Source organism: Taudactylus pleione, unplaced genomic scaffold (assembly GCF_031769625.1).
Source record: "Taudactylus pleione unplaced genomic scaffold, aTauple2 ptg000214l, whole genome shotgun sequence".
NCBI lineage: Eukaryota > Metazoa > Chordata > Amphibia > Anura > Myobatrachidae > Taudactylus > Taudactylus pleione.
The window spans coordinates 8834168-8851663 of NW_028284616.1; the positions used below are offsets into that span (position 1 = coordinate 8834168).

Here is a 17496-nt window from a genome sequence, read left to right on the forward strand (position 1 = left end):
CCAATTGCCGCCTCCCTATTATCCTCATGGCTGTCACATGATAGGATGCCACTCTACCCGCTCAGCCGCACTGACACTCCGGGCGCCGGCTGAGAGTGAGACCTCCGTCCTTCACTCCCCCCGGGTGTCATGTGGCAGGACTCCTGAAGGAGGGCCCGCTTCTCTGCCCTCTATGCCTCCGTATGCCGCTTGAGACTCCCGTCTCAGCCCTCTGCTCTCACAGTCACATAGGGGCCCTGGCTGTCCGCTCCCATTTGCCGCACTCCGGACTGGGACAAGCATGTGCTGCAGCTTCACCAGGTAACTGTACCTCCGCGAAGGGGGTGCAAGCTGCAGCATGTGTGCGCAATATCAGTTGGGGGGTTGCAGGCTGCAGCATGTGTGCGCAATATCAGTTGAGGGGGTGCAGGCTGCAGCATGTGTGCGCAATATCACTTGGGGGGGGTGCAGGCTGCAGCATGTGTGCTCAATATCACTTGGGGGGGTGAAGGCTGCAGCATGTGTGCGCAATATCACTTGGGGGGGTGCAGGCTGCAGCATGTGTGCGCAATATCAGTTGGGGGGTGCAGGCTGCAGCATGTGTGTGCAATATCACTTGGCGGGGTGCAGGCTGCAGAATGTGTGCGCAATATCACTTGGGGGGGTGCAGGCTGCAGCATGTGTGTGCAATATCACTTGGCGGGGTGCAGGCTGCAGCATATGTGCGCAATATCAGTTGGGGGGGTGCAGGCTGCAGCATATGTGTGTAATATCTGTATAGTCTGTGGGCACTGCATAAGGGGCATAAGTACAGGGGGCACTGCATAAGGGGCACTAATACAGGGACACTTCATATGGGGACAACTACAAGAGGCACTGCATAATTGGCACTTTTGCCTGAGAGCCAGTGGGAGAGAAGCCTAAGACCTGTCGGGATGGAATGGCAAGGGAGGGGGCTGGAATGAAGTGTGTATTATGTGAATCTTGTTTTTTCAATGTGTTTTATGTGGTTCTGGATTTCAAAATTTATTTTATGTGTTTCTGGATTTAATAATGTATTTGAGGTGGATGTGGTTTTAAAACGTAGTTTATGTGCCTCTGGCTTTTACAATATATTTTATGTGGAAGTGGTTTGTTGCAGTGTAATCCTGCAGTGGCTTTTTCAGTGTATTTTATGTGGACCTGGCTTATTTCAGTGTATTTTATGTGGACCTGGCTTATTTCAGTGTATTTTATGTGGACCTGGCTTATTTCAGTGTATTTTATGCGGCTATGGCTTATTTCAGTGTATTTTATGTGGACCTGGCTTATTTCAGTGTATTTTATGTGGACCTGGCTTATTTCAGTGTATTTTATGTGGCTATGGCTTGTATCTTCAATGTGATGGGCTCGACCCCCAAACTGACTAAAAATGGGTGTGATACAAGGTCATACTTCTGCAAATGTCACACCAAAGGCATGCACACACAAGTGCGGCGTGGGCTTGTGACAGCTAGGCCACAACCCAATTTTTGAGTGCACGCCTTCGGCACGCGCATGCTGTCTGTCTTTGATTTAACTACATATATTTTTCAGCGCTTTGCCTCTGACAGGTTAGCCACCCCTGGGCTCAGTAGTCACAGCGGCTGACATTCTGTGGTCTTTCGAGGCCACTCTCCCTTACTGTGGTACCACACCCCCTTACAATGAGGCTACGCCCACTCCACAATATTACTGCTTCTTGAAGGAGGGGGGGGGGGCGCATTTTGACTGCTCGCACTTGGAGCCTCAGACCCTAGAAACTGCCCTGAATGATACCCCCAGTCATTATATATTTAATGATCCCCCCTCACTTCCAGCCCTTATATATTTATTTAATGATCCCCCTCATCCCCAGTCCTTATATATTTAATGATACCCTCACCCTCAGTCATATATTTAATGATCCCCTCTCACTCCCAGCCCTTACATATTTATTTAATGATCCCCCCTCACTCCCAGCCCTTATATATTTATTTAATGATCCCCCCTTACTCCCAGCCCTTACATATTTAATGATACCCCTCACCCTCAGTCAGTCATTATATAATATATTTAATGATTCCCCTTTTCTCACTTACCTCTGCAGGTTGGGGTGCGCTGCATTCAGCTCAGTCCTCCAAGAGTTCCAGGCTCCCAGCTGTACCCCAGCACCAGATCACCACTGTCCTGCTCCTCGTTGACGTCAGTAGCGCAGGCGCAGCGCCGCTTCATTAACGCCGGAGGAGGAAAGTAGGGAAGGCTGACAGGCCAGGTGCCAACCACTGCACTGGCCAGGGAGGGGACCGATCCTGTTAGTCTCCAGCCTCCACTGCCAGCAGCAGCGCAGGGCAGCGGAGGCTAGAGATAAGCAAAACATTTTTCCAGACTGCAGCGCTAGAGCTGCTTTGGAGTAGGCTGGGGGCCCAACCTGAGAGAGAAGGAGGTCCGGGAATACTCGCCCCCTGCGCACCTCCCCCTTAATCCGACCCTGCGGATGCATGCGGCTCCCACACAGCCATGGGGTCACAAGGCGCAGACCAGGCACAATTAAACAGGCGCCGGGGATGTGCAAGCGTCACTGACCTTCCTGCTGTGGATTCAGTGGCGCCCTCCAGGGGCCGGCTCCCTTTAGGCAGCTGCTTAATGGTAGCGCCGGCCCTGTGAGCAGCATAGAAATGCCTGGTCTTAAATCACAGTACAAAACACAGATATACTGTACTGTATTTATTTTGTGATAAAAATGCCTCACACTCCATTTTATGACTTTATTTTGCCAACCAGAATTCCAAGTTGTTTTTTCCCCCCAGACAAACGGAATGTTACTGACCAGGGAACTTTGCAGGCCTCATAAGATAAATGGTATATGTTCTGCTACATAGAAGGAGAGGGGAGCACCTCAGGCATTTACTTAGTACACAGCAGTAAAGAGAGAGAGTAAGAAGATTTAAAACACATGCAATGTATCTTAGATGCTGGGCCACACACATATCTTAAGTGATCTCTATGTTGGCTTTTGGCCATCTGTTTTCCCTCCCAAGGGCCTAACTATAGCAAAAGCAGCCTATGCAACTGATGTGGGGCCTAACAGCACAGGGGAACCTGTCCCTCAGGAAAACAAATGTTCCTTAAAGTGGAAACCTATTATGGTTTCATAATTAATTTATCCAGGTAGCTGTATTATTTGAAAAACAATTAGAAGAAAATATGTACTATATATATATATATATATATATATATATATATATATATATATATATATATATATATATATATAATGTATATATATATTTTATAGGCTAACCTTGCAGCAGTATATGTTCTGCTTCAATGCTCTTTATAGGTTTCCCCACATCTTAAAGCCAACAATGACCCCTTGATGTCTAGATCTATTGTCAGCAAATACATTTGTTTTTGTATGAGAAATATGGCCCTGTTTACAAACCAAATAACAGTATTGAAGTCAACTGAAGAATATTAATAAAAATATGTATAAAAACAATCCCTTTAATCATGTTAAACAGTAAATACAATGTTCCCAATGTAAAAGTATCTAGACATAAACTAATAATTGCCAATGATAATTGGTACTTCTAAAAATAGAAATGATGCTGTATTTAATGTTCCCTGGAAAACACATTTGGATAGATATAACAGCTGTTGCAGAGCAAAGCCTTGTATTGGTAAGTTGTTCTCATGACACCTTATATACCATAGTTTTATTCTGACTCTATATATTCACATAGTAAACAGAGGTGTCTATCAGACCAGTGTATGCTGTTATAAATAAACACTGAAGTGAGAAACCTCAATGGAAACTACTGTTATTTAGTTCAGCAAGATAAAATATGATCAAACATATAGGCGTTTATTCATTATCACTTCGTTTATACAAAAGCAGGTGAAAATGAACATATTCACCTACTTTTTGTAAAATGTAAGAATTGGGGCCAATCATTATAAAGGTAATGAGGAGATATCACGGATATCTCCTGCTTACCTTTCAGCGGGATGCAGCAATGTGAAAAATGCTGTCAAATCCCCTGAAAATGCTGTTTAAGGGGGTTTGACCGCATTTCTCATATGTACCAAGCTTGGATGCGGTGGGTAAAGCCATCTTCAGATAGCGTTACCCTATAGAAGTCTATGGGCTTCTCTTCAGAGAGAAGCCCATCATCCCCTGTGGTGTGCAAGGAGGTCAGAGGAACTTCAGGGTCATTCACAAAGGACAGCTCTTACCGAGGGAGCATTGCAGTCTCCTTTATGCATACTGGTATAATTAACGTTGGCATGCATGCAAAGAGTGGTGGGATGCATCGCATCCTGAATTTGATGCATTATGTATCCCGACCCTAATCTTGCACGCTGTTCCCATACGCTAGTATGGGGCTCAAATTCATCAAGCACCAAAAATACAATATTTTCTGAACTTGACTGCGGATATATTTGCCATCTTCAGATGGCATTTGTTCCCGCACCCTGCTACATCCCTATAGGAAGGAGGCCCCGGTTGCAAAGAGGGATACATTTGGATCCCTCAGCTACTGCCGGGCTCCTGGCTCCTTCTGCTGGACGCCGGGGCTTTGTGTGCTTGCGTGAACCCCAGTTCACGCAGGCGCACTAGCAATGCTGAGTCAGACTCGTCAGTGCTCATTTTCACCGCTACTAAGACATTTGCGGGAACAGTTGATCTTCAGATCAGCTGTCTCTGCACCGGATCAATGACGAATTCTCCGGCGCTTATGGCGAGAAAGAAAGTTAATTTACATAATGAATAGTCTCAATAATCATGTTGAAATGTGAACGGGAGAAGCATACAGTATGAAAGTCATATATACTTTCAATTGTATCTATGTCGCTATTCACTTTTCCTTAAGGCAGAGGTTCCCAAACTTTTTGGAATCAGTGCGCCCTAGAGTATCAGCATTGTTTTCATGGCACCCCTAAGCCAATTGTTTGTTATTGAGAAATTCAGTAAAAATGTAGTACAGTAGTAAAGTGAAGTAAATTGTGCTGACCTGTCAATCCATAGGGTCAGTTATGTGGTGTTGGACAGGTTTGAGCTTCTGTTTGTCCACATATTTACATTACACTGGCCATAAATAATTTGATTTGGTGCTGAACCACCAACCTGAGGCACCCCTGCAAGAGACCAGAGGCACCCCAGGGTGCCACGGCGAACAGTTTGGGAACCACTGCCTTAAGATATTCATCCAACACAGAACCCTCACCTGCTATACTGGCCCCAATGTAATACCCCTTTTACACCGGAGCTAAAACCCGGGTTATTGCAGAGTTAACCCGGCAGCTCCCTGGTGTAAAAGGGGAGAGTGTTGGATCGCCGGGTCGAGTGACCCGGCAATCCAACCCAGGTAAATAGCAGGGTTTAACATGGGCTTAGCCCGTGAAACCCTGCTGTGAGAACAGCGCACTCCGGGTCACGATGACCTGGAGTGCGCTGCAAGCCGGCCGATTGGTCCGGTTTCAGTGGCGCTTGGAGATGACATCATCTCCAAACGTCCACTTTCACGCTGGGAAAGCCGGGTCTATGCGTCGGCTAAATTCAGAGTCGGCGTCGGCTAAATTCCGGGTCTGATCCGGATAGGAACTCTGTTCCAACTCCGGGTCAGACCCGGAATTTTGGTGGAAAAGGGATATAACAAACAGAAAAATTTTCATTATACACAACAAAGCAATGACTAAAATGGGAGCACTGTGGTTCATCTCTAGCAGCCATTTTTTCTAAGTATACCATCCTACCTGCCATTCTGGCTATTAGAAGTCTGATTAAATATATTTTGAAAACGGTTTGTTACATACACACCAGTATAAGATGTAATTGTGGATCCAGGAAAAACTCTTGTGGATCTTACATCTTTAAACAATGGTCCAGCAAATAAGCTTCCTGGGGTACATTAAACACAGTAACATTTTTATTTTTAGAAGTATTCATTATAACTGGTAATTAGTTATGTAACTTATGTTTACACAGTATACTTTTACATTGGGAATGAATTGTGTTTACTGTTTAACATGGAAAAGGTACTTATTCTAATAGATATATTTATTAATGGTCTTCAGCTGACCTCAGCACAATTATTAGGTCAGTAATTTGTGGTTTAATTGAGAATTGCAGTCTAATTACAGCTGCTTTAGTCAGATTTTACTGCTCAGAGCCATAAGTGTATTACCATTTTTATAGTCTTGGCAAATATGCCCCTATGACTGAGTATACACTCTCTTTATAAATGTATTATTTTACTTACTGTAGCAGCATATGTTTTGCTGCAAAGATAGGTATACGTGCACATAATTTTAAAAACAAAAGTTGTGACATTTTCTCATGTACAGTATTTGAAATGAAGTTGTGAATTTACAAACGGGTCACAGGACAGGGCTGTGTAACCTGGTGCATCTTTTTGCAAGCCTGATATAGTAGTACACATGTGACACCACTGTTTGTTGCAAAAATTAAGGGGAAATATAAATAAGCATTAGGAGCAGTATGGAACTGGGGCATGGAGAGCTAGATATTGTCCAACCCTCTAAAGTAATTCCATTAATAAAAAAAAAATATATGACATTAGCCCCCACAGGAAAAAATAAAACACATTGGTCCCCACAGAAAAAAATAAAACACATTGGCCCCCACAGGTAAAAAAAAATAAAACATATTGGCTCCCACAGGAGAAAAAACTAACAAACAAACACATTGATCCCCGCTCAGCTCCGAGGACGCTCGGTTGGAACCGGTGACTATCTGTGCACAGACATTGGATTTTCTTTGCGCTATCCAACAGTGCAGGTTCACCAGTTCACGGTAAATATCGGGGACTAACGGTCACACCGTGTTTTCAGGACTTGTCTACCAACCGTGAGTGCATTTATACAAGTTGATGCCTATACTAGCTGAATTATCCAGTGTGCTAAATTGAGCCATTTGCCCTATATAGGGAATACATTTAAAACCTCCCACAGACTTTGCCTTGCTAAGGAGGCTTACGATCTGTCTGAACAGAGCAACTATGCATTTTTTAGCTATCAGCTGATATTTTTTTTAGAGATGATACATTGTTATTTAACCATGGTTACATTTTGACACATTATGGGCCAAATGTAATAAGGTGAGAGTTTAGCAGTAAACTCTCACATTGGTTGAGTTTTATCTTCAAAATGGGAAAACATCTCAATGAGATTTGAAATCATGAGAGTTTTTTAAGTCTAAAAAAACATGCAAGTTCGCTCTGTTACTTTGTTTTTGGTCTCTAATACATTGTCAAAGTTTAAAAAGTGTCAGAAACTCTCACTTTTCTAAACTCTCACCCTATTACATTTGGCCCATTATCTTTTTCTTTGTGTATGTCCATTTGTTTAATATTTGTCTCCCAATATTCTGCACGGGTAGACTTCTATATTTCCATTATTATCCACTCATTTTTCTGTTTTTATTATGTTTGTTTTTTTATCGGGATTTTTATTATGTGTGTTTATTATTATACCTTGATATTCCATATGGAATTATTTATTAAACAGTGATTAATTATACCCCAGCAGCGCAATTCCTATATGTTTTTTACTGCATAGGGGGACCATTACTGGGGGGCACTACGTAGGCAGGCACTGCATAGGGGGCCCTTTACTGAGGGCACTGCACAGGGGGACTACTACTGGGGGAACTGCATAGGGGGGGCGACGGCAGCTGGGGCTGGCATAGGTGCTGGAGGGGATGGTTAATTTTATTTATTTTTTATTTTTTTTGGGGGGGCACCAACATTTATCTTGCCTCCAGGCACCTGGGATGAAGCTACGCCACTGGCTGGGCTCTTCCTAAGGACTCGCCAGATGACACTCAGGTGGATCTCCAGCCTGTAGGGATCCTTTCCAGCTTTATTTTTACACTGCAATTTAGATGTCAGTTTGGACACATCCCTCCAGAATCTAAATCTCTCTGCACATTTTAGATCTGCCCCACCTGTAGTGCAGCATGGTTTTATCAAGTTACTTGCTCTTTCTAAGGTGCATACACACATAAAGATTTTATGTCCATCCATCCAACTAGTTGATTGGTTGGAATTAAAATCTGGTAAGGTATAAAAGTAAATGACAATCAGCAATTTGCTCCCAAACGCCGGAAAATGGACATAAACTGTTGTTTGAACAAATTATTTAGATCAAACATATAACAAACTTGTCTGATGACCATTTTCATCTGTTTTCTGGCATTTAGGAGCAAATTGCTGATCATCAGTTACTCCCATATGTTACCAGATTTTCATTCCAACCAATCAACTAGTTGGATGGTTGGACAGTAAATCTTTACGTGTGTATGCAGCTTAAATCAGGCCCTTAGACCACAGGTTCTCAAACTCGGTCCTCAGGACCCCCAAACAGTGCATGTTTTCCATGTCTCCACACTGAATCAAGTGAAATAATTAGCTCCACCTGTGGACCTTTTAAAATGTGTCATTGAGTAATGATTACACCTGTGCACCTGCTGGGTGACCTGCAAAACGTGAACTGTGTGGGGTCCTGAGGACCGAGTTTGAGAACCACTGCCTTAGACAACCAAGTTGTAGTGTCGGCCCTGCAAGTACTGTCTGCTTCATCTTGGATTATATTATCCATTGTCCCAGGTTTTAAAGTTTTCTTTTATCCTGTATATTTGTTGAAATGACCTCTAATATTTAAATTCTGGGATCTATATGTAAAGCAGCATAACAGTTACATATATATTTAGATGTATTTTATTTTTAACAGGTATTTCTCTATACAAACTATGACATGCCTAGGTAAATCTGCTAATCTCTAACATTGTATAATGTTCTCTCACCTGCCAGTATATGGGCTGCATTGAAGTTCTACGTTCCATGAGATCTCTGGATTTTAACACAAGGACACAAGTGACAAGGTCAGTGATACCGAATACATCAAACTAAAACCTACTCTATCTATCTATCTATCTATCTATCTATCTATCTATCTATCTATCTATCTATCTATCTATCTACATTTATTCGCTACAATACTCCATAGAACTTCTTTATGGTAGTTTCAATCTAGCACGTAGGAGAAAAGTTCAGACAGAAAGGGAATAGTTGACTGCAGGGGTCGGGTATGACTGCAGGATGCCGGGTGTCAAAAGACTGACAGCGGCATCCCGATGCTGAGAATCCCATCAGGGGATACGTAGGTATGCAAACCCTCACCCTCTAACCCTAACTCTCCTTTTCTACACCCTAACCCTCCCTACCCTGCAGCCTAACCCTCCCGGTTAGTGCCTAAACCTAACCCTCCTCCCTTAGTGCCTAACCCTAACCCCCCTCCGGAGGTGCCTAACCCTAATCTGCTCTGTCTGCAGCCTAACCCTAACGTCCCACAACCTAACCCTAACCCCCCAGGGGTGTCTAAACCTAACCCCCGCCCCCCTCTGCAGCTAAGAGCTAAGGATGCCTGCTATTCTTTCGATTGGTATGCCGTCTGTCGGGATCCCGGCAGCGGCATCTCCACTCATGTCTGGATTCCGGCGCTGGTCTTCTGTCCATGATTCGGGATTCCGGCGACGGGATTTCATCAGCCGGTATCCAGACGGTAGGCAATGTAACTACATCCTGACTGCACTCAGGGCTGGAGCATCAGCAAGCAACATGCTTGATTCAGAGTATCCAGGTATTGTGATGTTTTTGCAATCCCGCAATGGTTTTTGATCTGTGTATGCGCATAGGTCACGCTGCGCATGTGCAGATCCTACTCTGCGATCTCATCGATTGATATGCTGCGACTGGTTGAGAGGGGCAGATCGGGGACCATTCTACAAATTGCGGACATATCACCTCCATTTTGTAGCCGTGGCTAGGCCAGGGTCTGCATCTTCTAATGCAGATTTTTTGGCCCCACCTGAGGAGTACCATCCCACATTATGAGTAAGCTTAGATTTATTTTATTTATTTATTACCAGTTATTTATATAGAACACACATATTCCGCAGTGCTTTACAGAGAGTATCTGGACATTCAGTGGAGCTTACAATCTAAAGCTCCTACCACATGTACATGCACATACTTACACACTAGGGTTCATTTTTGTTGGGAGCCAATTAACCTATCAGTATATGTTTGGAGTGTGGGAGTAAACTGGAGCACCCTGAGGAAATCCACGCAAGCACAGCAAGAATATACAAACTCCTCACAGTTAGGGCCGTAGAGGGAATTGAACCCACAACCTCAGTGCTATGAGGCAGTAATGCTAACCCTTACACCGTCTGTGTAGACTTACTCAGAAGGGCAATGACTGTGAACATGATTGTGATGGTGATCCAATGCTGCCTCTTTGGATGCAGGAATTGTATCTTCAATGCCGGCATTAGGCGTCTTTTTCCTTCAGCTGCCTTCTGCAGCCATTAACATAATTTAGTAACTCACGCAGCTGCTACTGTTTACCATGTTACTCTGTATCAGTCCCATTGCTCACAGTGAGTGTAGTCAGGTGCAGGATCAAGCAGTACCTAGTGTGAGTGGCTTCAGGTTTGAATGTGGTAGGTCATGGCAATGAGATGGGTTTTTAATGAGTGATGAGTGTTTGAAGGTTTGGGGAGATATGGACTGGAGGTGAGGTGCATCAAGCATCACAGTTTGGATGCTATGCAACCCGTCAATGAACGCTGTACCATATAGTAACGCCGAATGCATGATGATTTCAGCAAAGGACACCTCTCCTGGAAAGAGCTGTCCTACGTGATGTGGGGACTTCCGGGTTTATGACCCAGGAGTCCCTCTGCACATGCGCGAGCTGTGGGGGGACTCTGGGAGGGATCTAATGGATTCCTCTTGGGGTAAACTCCAAAAAGAAACCCATAGGCTTCTATTAGGCAACGCCATGTAAAGATAAGCGTTGCCTATTGGGACCAAGTTTCACTTTCCGGAGCTTCGTGCATACAGGAAATGCGGTCAAACCACGAAAACAGAAGGTGGTGCCTAAGGGAAGGGAAGATAGGGTTAGGCACTAGGGGGAGAGTTAGAGGTAAGTATTAGGATTAAGGAGAGAGGGTAGAGTACTCACTGGAACGCCACTGCTGAGACGTCGCCGCCACAACTGCTCTGCATGAGACCGCCGGAACCCAGAAGACAACACTGGAGCTGTCGCTGCTGCCATGAGAAGGTAAGACTCTACTAGACCAGGGACGGTTTGTCGACAGTTCATCATGTCGGCATATCATCCGTGTAGACATGATGAATGTCACCATGATCACTGTCTGTTGGATGAGGAGCTCTCTGGCACTGCCTCCATCCATGCTACAGACAGGTAGCTAGACAAGAGGTCTGCAAGAGGTCTGAGCTCTAACATGTGCTACTGCGCATGTACGCCGTCTCTACTCGTCTTTCTCCCTAGTGTTCCTCTTGAGCAGACACAACCCTGAGACTCTCCAGCTGTTTGGTGTGTGCAGAGCCTGTAAAGCTGCTGCAAGTATACACCACCACCGATATAGTGAGGGCAATGGTGTATCTATAATGGGTGAAGGGTGTGCGGTCAGCTGGAGTAATGCTGGGTACACTCCTGTGCGACCCAGTAGCTGGCTGAACTCACACAGACCAAGAAACCAATTTAGTAAGCCTACACACCTACCTATCGGCTGCTCGATATGTGTGGCCAGACATCACAACTACCGCCCAGTTGTGATGTCAGTGTCGGCAGTTCTTGCGGCCAGTGTAATGGGCCGGTCGTGGGTCACCAGCACACACCCGCAGATGCACATGATAGATCTGCAAGATATAGTGCATCTGCCGTGCTGCAAGGGCGGCACAATATATCTGTGAAGGACGTCTTTCACAGATATATTATGTGTACACAAGAGCCGACGCGCTTAACTATGTCATTCGTCGGCTGTGCGAACGATATAATTAGTCGGCTGTGTGAACGATATATCGTATAGTGTGTACCCAGCATAACCTACCAATATAAACCTAAATGAAAACACTCACATATGGTTATTTGTGAGCACATTACAAACTTCAAAAGTGAGCAATAACCCATATGAATCAATCAGTAATTGCTTTTGATTTATTTAATACATGTAAAACAAAGCAAATGTTTGAGTGGATGCCGATTTTTTGGCACAATTAGTACATAACACAATAAAGTCAAGAAATATATGACCTAATATATTGTAAGCCACTTCTTTCATTTACTGATCCCTGATTATCACAAGCCTAAAATTAAAATTGGATTGTAGCTGTACATTTACCACCACAACCCTTCTTAAATAGGCTTATCCATCCCATGCTATTACCTGCAGGGGTCTTCTCACAGAGAGAAACCTATTTTAAATAAATCTTAATAAATAAGGTTAAATAACACTCAATGTCCTCTTGTCTCACAGAGAGGCCATCAACAGGCTATATGAGGCTGTTCCTGGAGTGAGAGGGACTTGGAAAAAGAAGGTGAGTGACCTGTCATGACCACATGAATAAATGATGGCCAGGACCCTTCCTGAACAGAAATGTTGTTTTCCATGAAGCATAGCATCTCTGTGGGCCACCATTTTTTCTCCTTGTTTGTTTGTAGGCACCGAATAAATCTTTAGCTTCAGTTTTGGGTCGGAGTAATCTTCATTTCGCAGGAATAAGCGTTGCTGTAAATATATCCACTGACGGACTTAATCTCAGTATCCCAACCACCCGGCAGGTAAGGATATTACTCCTACATACCCAGATGATCATTTCTATCATTCAATATCTAATCCATACTTTACAGCTCCCAGAATTCAGTGTATTTAAACATTATGGGCCTGATTCAAAGGTAGACTCTAATGCAGCCGCAACTGCCTCTTTTTATGTAGAGCGACTTTGTCTTCATGCTAATGCCATGGCCGACTGGGATTCGTAGAGAGACATCCACCGTCTGCGGCACTAATCCGCTGCTTTGCGTATTAAGATGCACCATCGGCCTCACATCAGTGGAGAACATTGAACATTGTGGGTAGCCACCCCCGTTACCACCAAGGAACGCTCACTGACATGGCTTCTCTCTGTGTCCAAATTTGTTCGGTGTCTCCCATCAGTGGTAATCATCGTGTAGCACGCGCAGGGCAACTCGGACGCATGCGCAGACTGAAAACATCGGCCGCTGGCGTCCAACATGGACACAGCGTCCATCTCTGAACCAGGCCCTATGCCTTTTTGTATGGCACATTTTCCTGTAGTGTGTCATTTATTAAAATAAACTACTGTAATGCATTATTGCTCTGCCCTGGAGTGTTTTATTAAACATGTTACTATCTTACACTTTGCAGTGGCAAAGCTCCTAATGCTAATGTCCTTGTGCTAATTGTAGTGTATATCACCTGCTGAGGAGCCAGTAACTAAAGCGGCTTATACTGTACACTGACATATCTGTTTTCTATGCAGGTCATCGCCAATCATCACATGCAAGCCATCTCCTTTGCTTCAGGAGGGGATATGGTACGTATGAGCTGCACACGTATTTCTCATTCTTTCCCAGGTTAAGGGATGAGTGAAAACATTGATATTTTTATTTCTCTCCCAGGACACAACAGATTATGTAGCATACGTAGCCAAGGATCCAATTAACCAGAGAGGTAACCAATTCCTTCTTGTTGTATGCTGGGATACCATAGATACCGTAGTGCTGTAATAATCTTCAACTGTAATCTTCAGCTCTTAAGGTGTCCATCCACTTGAAGATCTGAAAGCGACTGCACGATTACAACATTGTAATCGTGCAGTCGTTTGTCAGTCTGTGATGAGCCTGCACTGAACGAGCAGTCATTCAGTGCAGGCTCATCAATCTGGAAACATGCTGAACCTGATGATATCATCAGGTTGTCCAGCATGTTTGCAAGATGATAGATGTCTAAACGACCAGCGGGCACGTGCATGGCTGGTTGTTTTAAACACATTTGCAAACGATTGAACGATCGTTATCGTTCAACTTAATCGTCTAGTGGATGGGCACCTTTACTTATAACTGTAATCTTCAACTCTTACTTATAATAGATAACAACTTGTCTATTCAGTAATATTTGTCTAATAAATTACCTTTAGTATGAATATTGTTTTTACAATTTCAGGCTTATTCTTTTTAATGTTATTTAATTGTGCTCTCTAAATTAATTTTGTCTACATCTAAGAGTTATTCATGCTCTCATTTTGTGGAGAGATACATTCAATTTGGGGGTTATTTACTAAGTGTTCAGATTTCAAAGACACTGATCTGTGGTTTCGCCAACGGGAATTAAAATGGCAATAGTATCAAATGCAAAACCCAGGCATGTTTTCTATACAGTATTATTATTATTATTGGTCCGATTTTAAATCCTGCAGGCAAAAACCACAGAATATCGGTGGCTATGAAAACCTGATTCTTAGTGAGTACAACACTCAATTCTTTGTTTGCATTGGGCCTGATTCAGAGCAGTACCCTAATAGCATTGCAGCTGCGTCTGTGTATGCAAATGTCATAGCCGCCGGTAGATGTATAGAGACACCCACCTGAGGCTATGCAAATCTAGGCATCTGCGTAAATATTCGCAGCATCTGCGTGCACAGACGCAGCATCATTCGCAGATCATTCGATTGTCGCAGTCCTGAGTAAGTCAACAGTCCCGCAAGAATGACCGTGGGAAGTGAGAGGCCGGAACCATGTTTCCTGCATATGGGATCACAGACGCAGGCAGCGACACACCTCGAGAATGGTCACGACACATCTGCGGTTTTGCCGACACTCCTCATTACCTCTCCCAAAAGCTGTCAGCCTGTCACTCACACTGCGAATGATAAATTGCAGCGAGCGACTATGGTACAGTATTTTGATGCATGCACAGTGCTACCAAGACGCATGTGCTGTTTACCGATAATCGCTCAACTGCGTAAACACGGCATAGCGTATTTCTCTAAATCAGGCCCATACACCAAATGTGTCAGACTGATACAAATCAGATCCAACAGATTTGTCAGCCATGTGCAAAACTGTTATGTGGAAATGTCATCACTCTGTATGGTTATATATTATCATTGCTCAACCGGGCAAATTTGCATTAATCTAATAGCAATAATTAGACAGTTACACAGACTTGCCTACATTTTGGAACTCCCATCTGAAGAAGGTGAGGTAAATTTTGAGGAGCATGACTATGTGATTTGCATCATAATCACACAGCACAGTGGTACTTTATGACGTAGTGAATTGCATCATAAAACCCCTGCTTTCTTCACTAGGAACATTTGTGGGATCCAAGAGGAGGTCTACTCTCCTGGATCTCCTGAATTTTACTAGAGATTCAGGGGGTGCGTTTAAGTGTGATTTGCATTCATTATCTACACAGATGAAATCAAATGTCTGACTTGTTGCTGTTATATTAGTGCAGATTTGCACCTTGGAGAAATATTAGTAAATAACCCTGAAGATGAATACAGATGGAAGTTATTTTAGAGAGTAGCCAAAGTTCTGTGTTACATGAGATATGCTCCTAATATGTCCCACCAATCACTTGTCTAAGCTCTTTTATTTTTCACCCTCTTGGGCAAGAGTTGAGGAAATAAACTTTTTTTTAATAGAGAAAACTTATGTCGAACTGGACATAAATGGTATAGCCACATTAGTACATTATGGGGGGAATTCAGTAATTTTTTAGTTTTCGCTATCTTTGTTTTGTGTTATTCAATTATCCCCCGTTTTTTGTGCCCGAAAAAATATATAAACGACCAGCGGGAGCGTGTGTCGCTGGTCATTTTACACATTTTTGCAAACAATTTATGAACGATAACGATATGGTTATCGTTCAATCGCTCAATTTAATCGTCTAGTGGTTGGGCACCTTTGGTCTGCAAGATGTTTTATTTAAATATTACTGTTACAATTATTAATGCCTAAGGCAGAGGTTTCCAAACTCAGTCCTCAAGACACCCTAAAAGTCCAGGTTTTAAGGATAGCCATGCTTGACCACAGGTTACTTAATTAGTACCTCAGTTCATTTGATTTAATCACTTGTGCTTAACCATGGATATCTCTAAAACCTGAACTGTTGGGATGCCTTAAGGACCACGTTTGGCCTAATATGCATAGAATAAGCTACAGTATGTTGTATGATGATGCATTTTAATTAATAATTGAAATGTACTTCTAAGCAGTATACTTACAGTTTTTATAATAAATAATTAGTAATGCAATACATAAATATAAGGGGGTATATTTACTAAAGTTCAATTTTGTTTTATTTTGAATTTGTGGAGTAATGGCAGCATAGATCTTAAGAACATCTATGCTGCCATTACTCAAGTGAGGGTTGTTTCTGAGGAATAGTAATGTCTGGACTACAGTATGGTGGCACTGTGGTCGGTGACACCCAGTGCGTCTAGGAAACCCCCTGCGTGTGTGTCGCCAAAAAGAGGATGTGACCATGCCACACACCCAAATTTTCAACACTCTGGGGATGTGCCCAGCACTCCAAGAGATGCCAGGCTGCCCCCAGAGACTCTCCCTGCACTGCCGGCTCCTCTTCAGTGATGGAAAACGGGCACTGCACTGTGATGTTAGTCTGCAGCGCTCTGCTCCCTGTCACTGAAGAGGAACCCAATGCAGTCTTCACCCCCCCTAGTGACTCCACTGAACACAGATATGGTAGATTCGTTATAATTCATATACACAATACAAATGTACATGGAGGGGGGCATATAGAGCTGGGCATATGTGTCTTTTCTTGTGTGTAAAATATGCATTTTCATATCACATAACGACTTACAGTTTTTGGTCGCGTTTACCACTTACTTTACTGAAACAAACATCGCGGACGGGATGCATGACTTTGCATGAAGAAAATCGCAAAGGACAGCTCTCCCGATACGAGCTGTCCTTTGCGAGAGAGGGACTTCCGGGTTTATGACCCAGAAGTCCCTCTGGCAACCTCATGCGCAGAAGGAAGCTAGCACCGCAGGGGGTGCTGGGAGGGGTCTGATTGGATTTTTCCCAGGGGGGTGTCGTGAATAGATGGCCATAGGCTTCTATTGGGCAACACCATCTGACAATAGCATTGCCCACCACATCCAAGTACCGGAATGTATCACATTCTGGGGCTTGGTGCATATGAGAAATGCTGTCAAACCACCGAAAACGGCATTTCCGAGAGTTTGACTGCATTTCTGATGTTGGTGCATCTCGCCCGTATGCAATGCGCTTTTCCAAATCAATCTTCGTTAGGGTGCCTAGTGTGGCACTTTTTCCAAAACATTCCCAATGTAAAGGCCCCCATACATCAGCAATCGATTGTGGCAATTCCGCAATTTGCAGATGATTGTGTATAACAATCTGCAATGTATGGGCTTCACAGATCGCAGATTGCAACCAAAAAGTGATTGGAATTGTTAGATTAGATTGTCCTACATGTTGAATTTCACAGATGGATTGGGGCTGTATATTCCTAGTGTATGGAGATGATCAGCAGATTTGCAGACCGTTACCAGTAAAATGATGGGCCTATCAAGATTGGCAGATCTGTGTTTGCAGAAAATG

The 17496-nt window shown here is 43.6% G+C and overlaps 1 protein-coding gene across 1 annotated transcript in view; it reads left to right on the top strand.

Annotated features, from left to right (window-relative positions):
* SHC2 (SHC adaptor protein 2) overlaps positions 1 to 17496 on the top strand; it is a 68656-nt gene that overhangs the window by 13614 nt on the left and 37546 nt on the right. The window contains exons 2-6 of the mRNA XM_088478437.1: positions 8814 to 8884; positions 12350 to 12410; positions 12535 to 12654; positions 13377 to 13430; positions 13516 to 13567. Coding sequence (XP_088334563.1) covers positions 8814 to 8884; positions 12350 to 12410; positions 12535 to 12654; positions 13377 to 13430; positions 13516 to 13567 — 358 coding nt within the window. The remainder of the gene's footprint in view (positions 1 to 8813; positions 8885 to 12349; positions 12411 to 12534; positions 12655 to 13376; positions 13431 to 13515; positions 13568 to 17496) is intronic.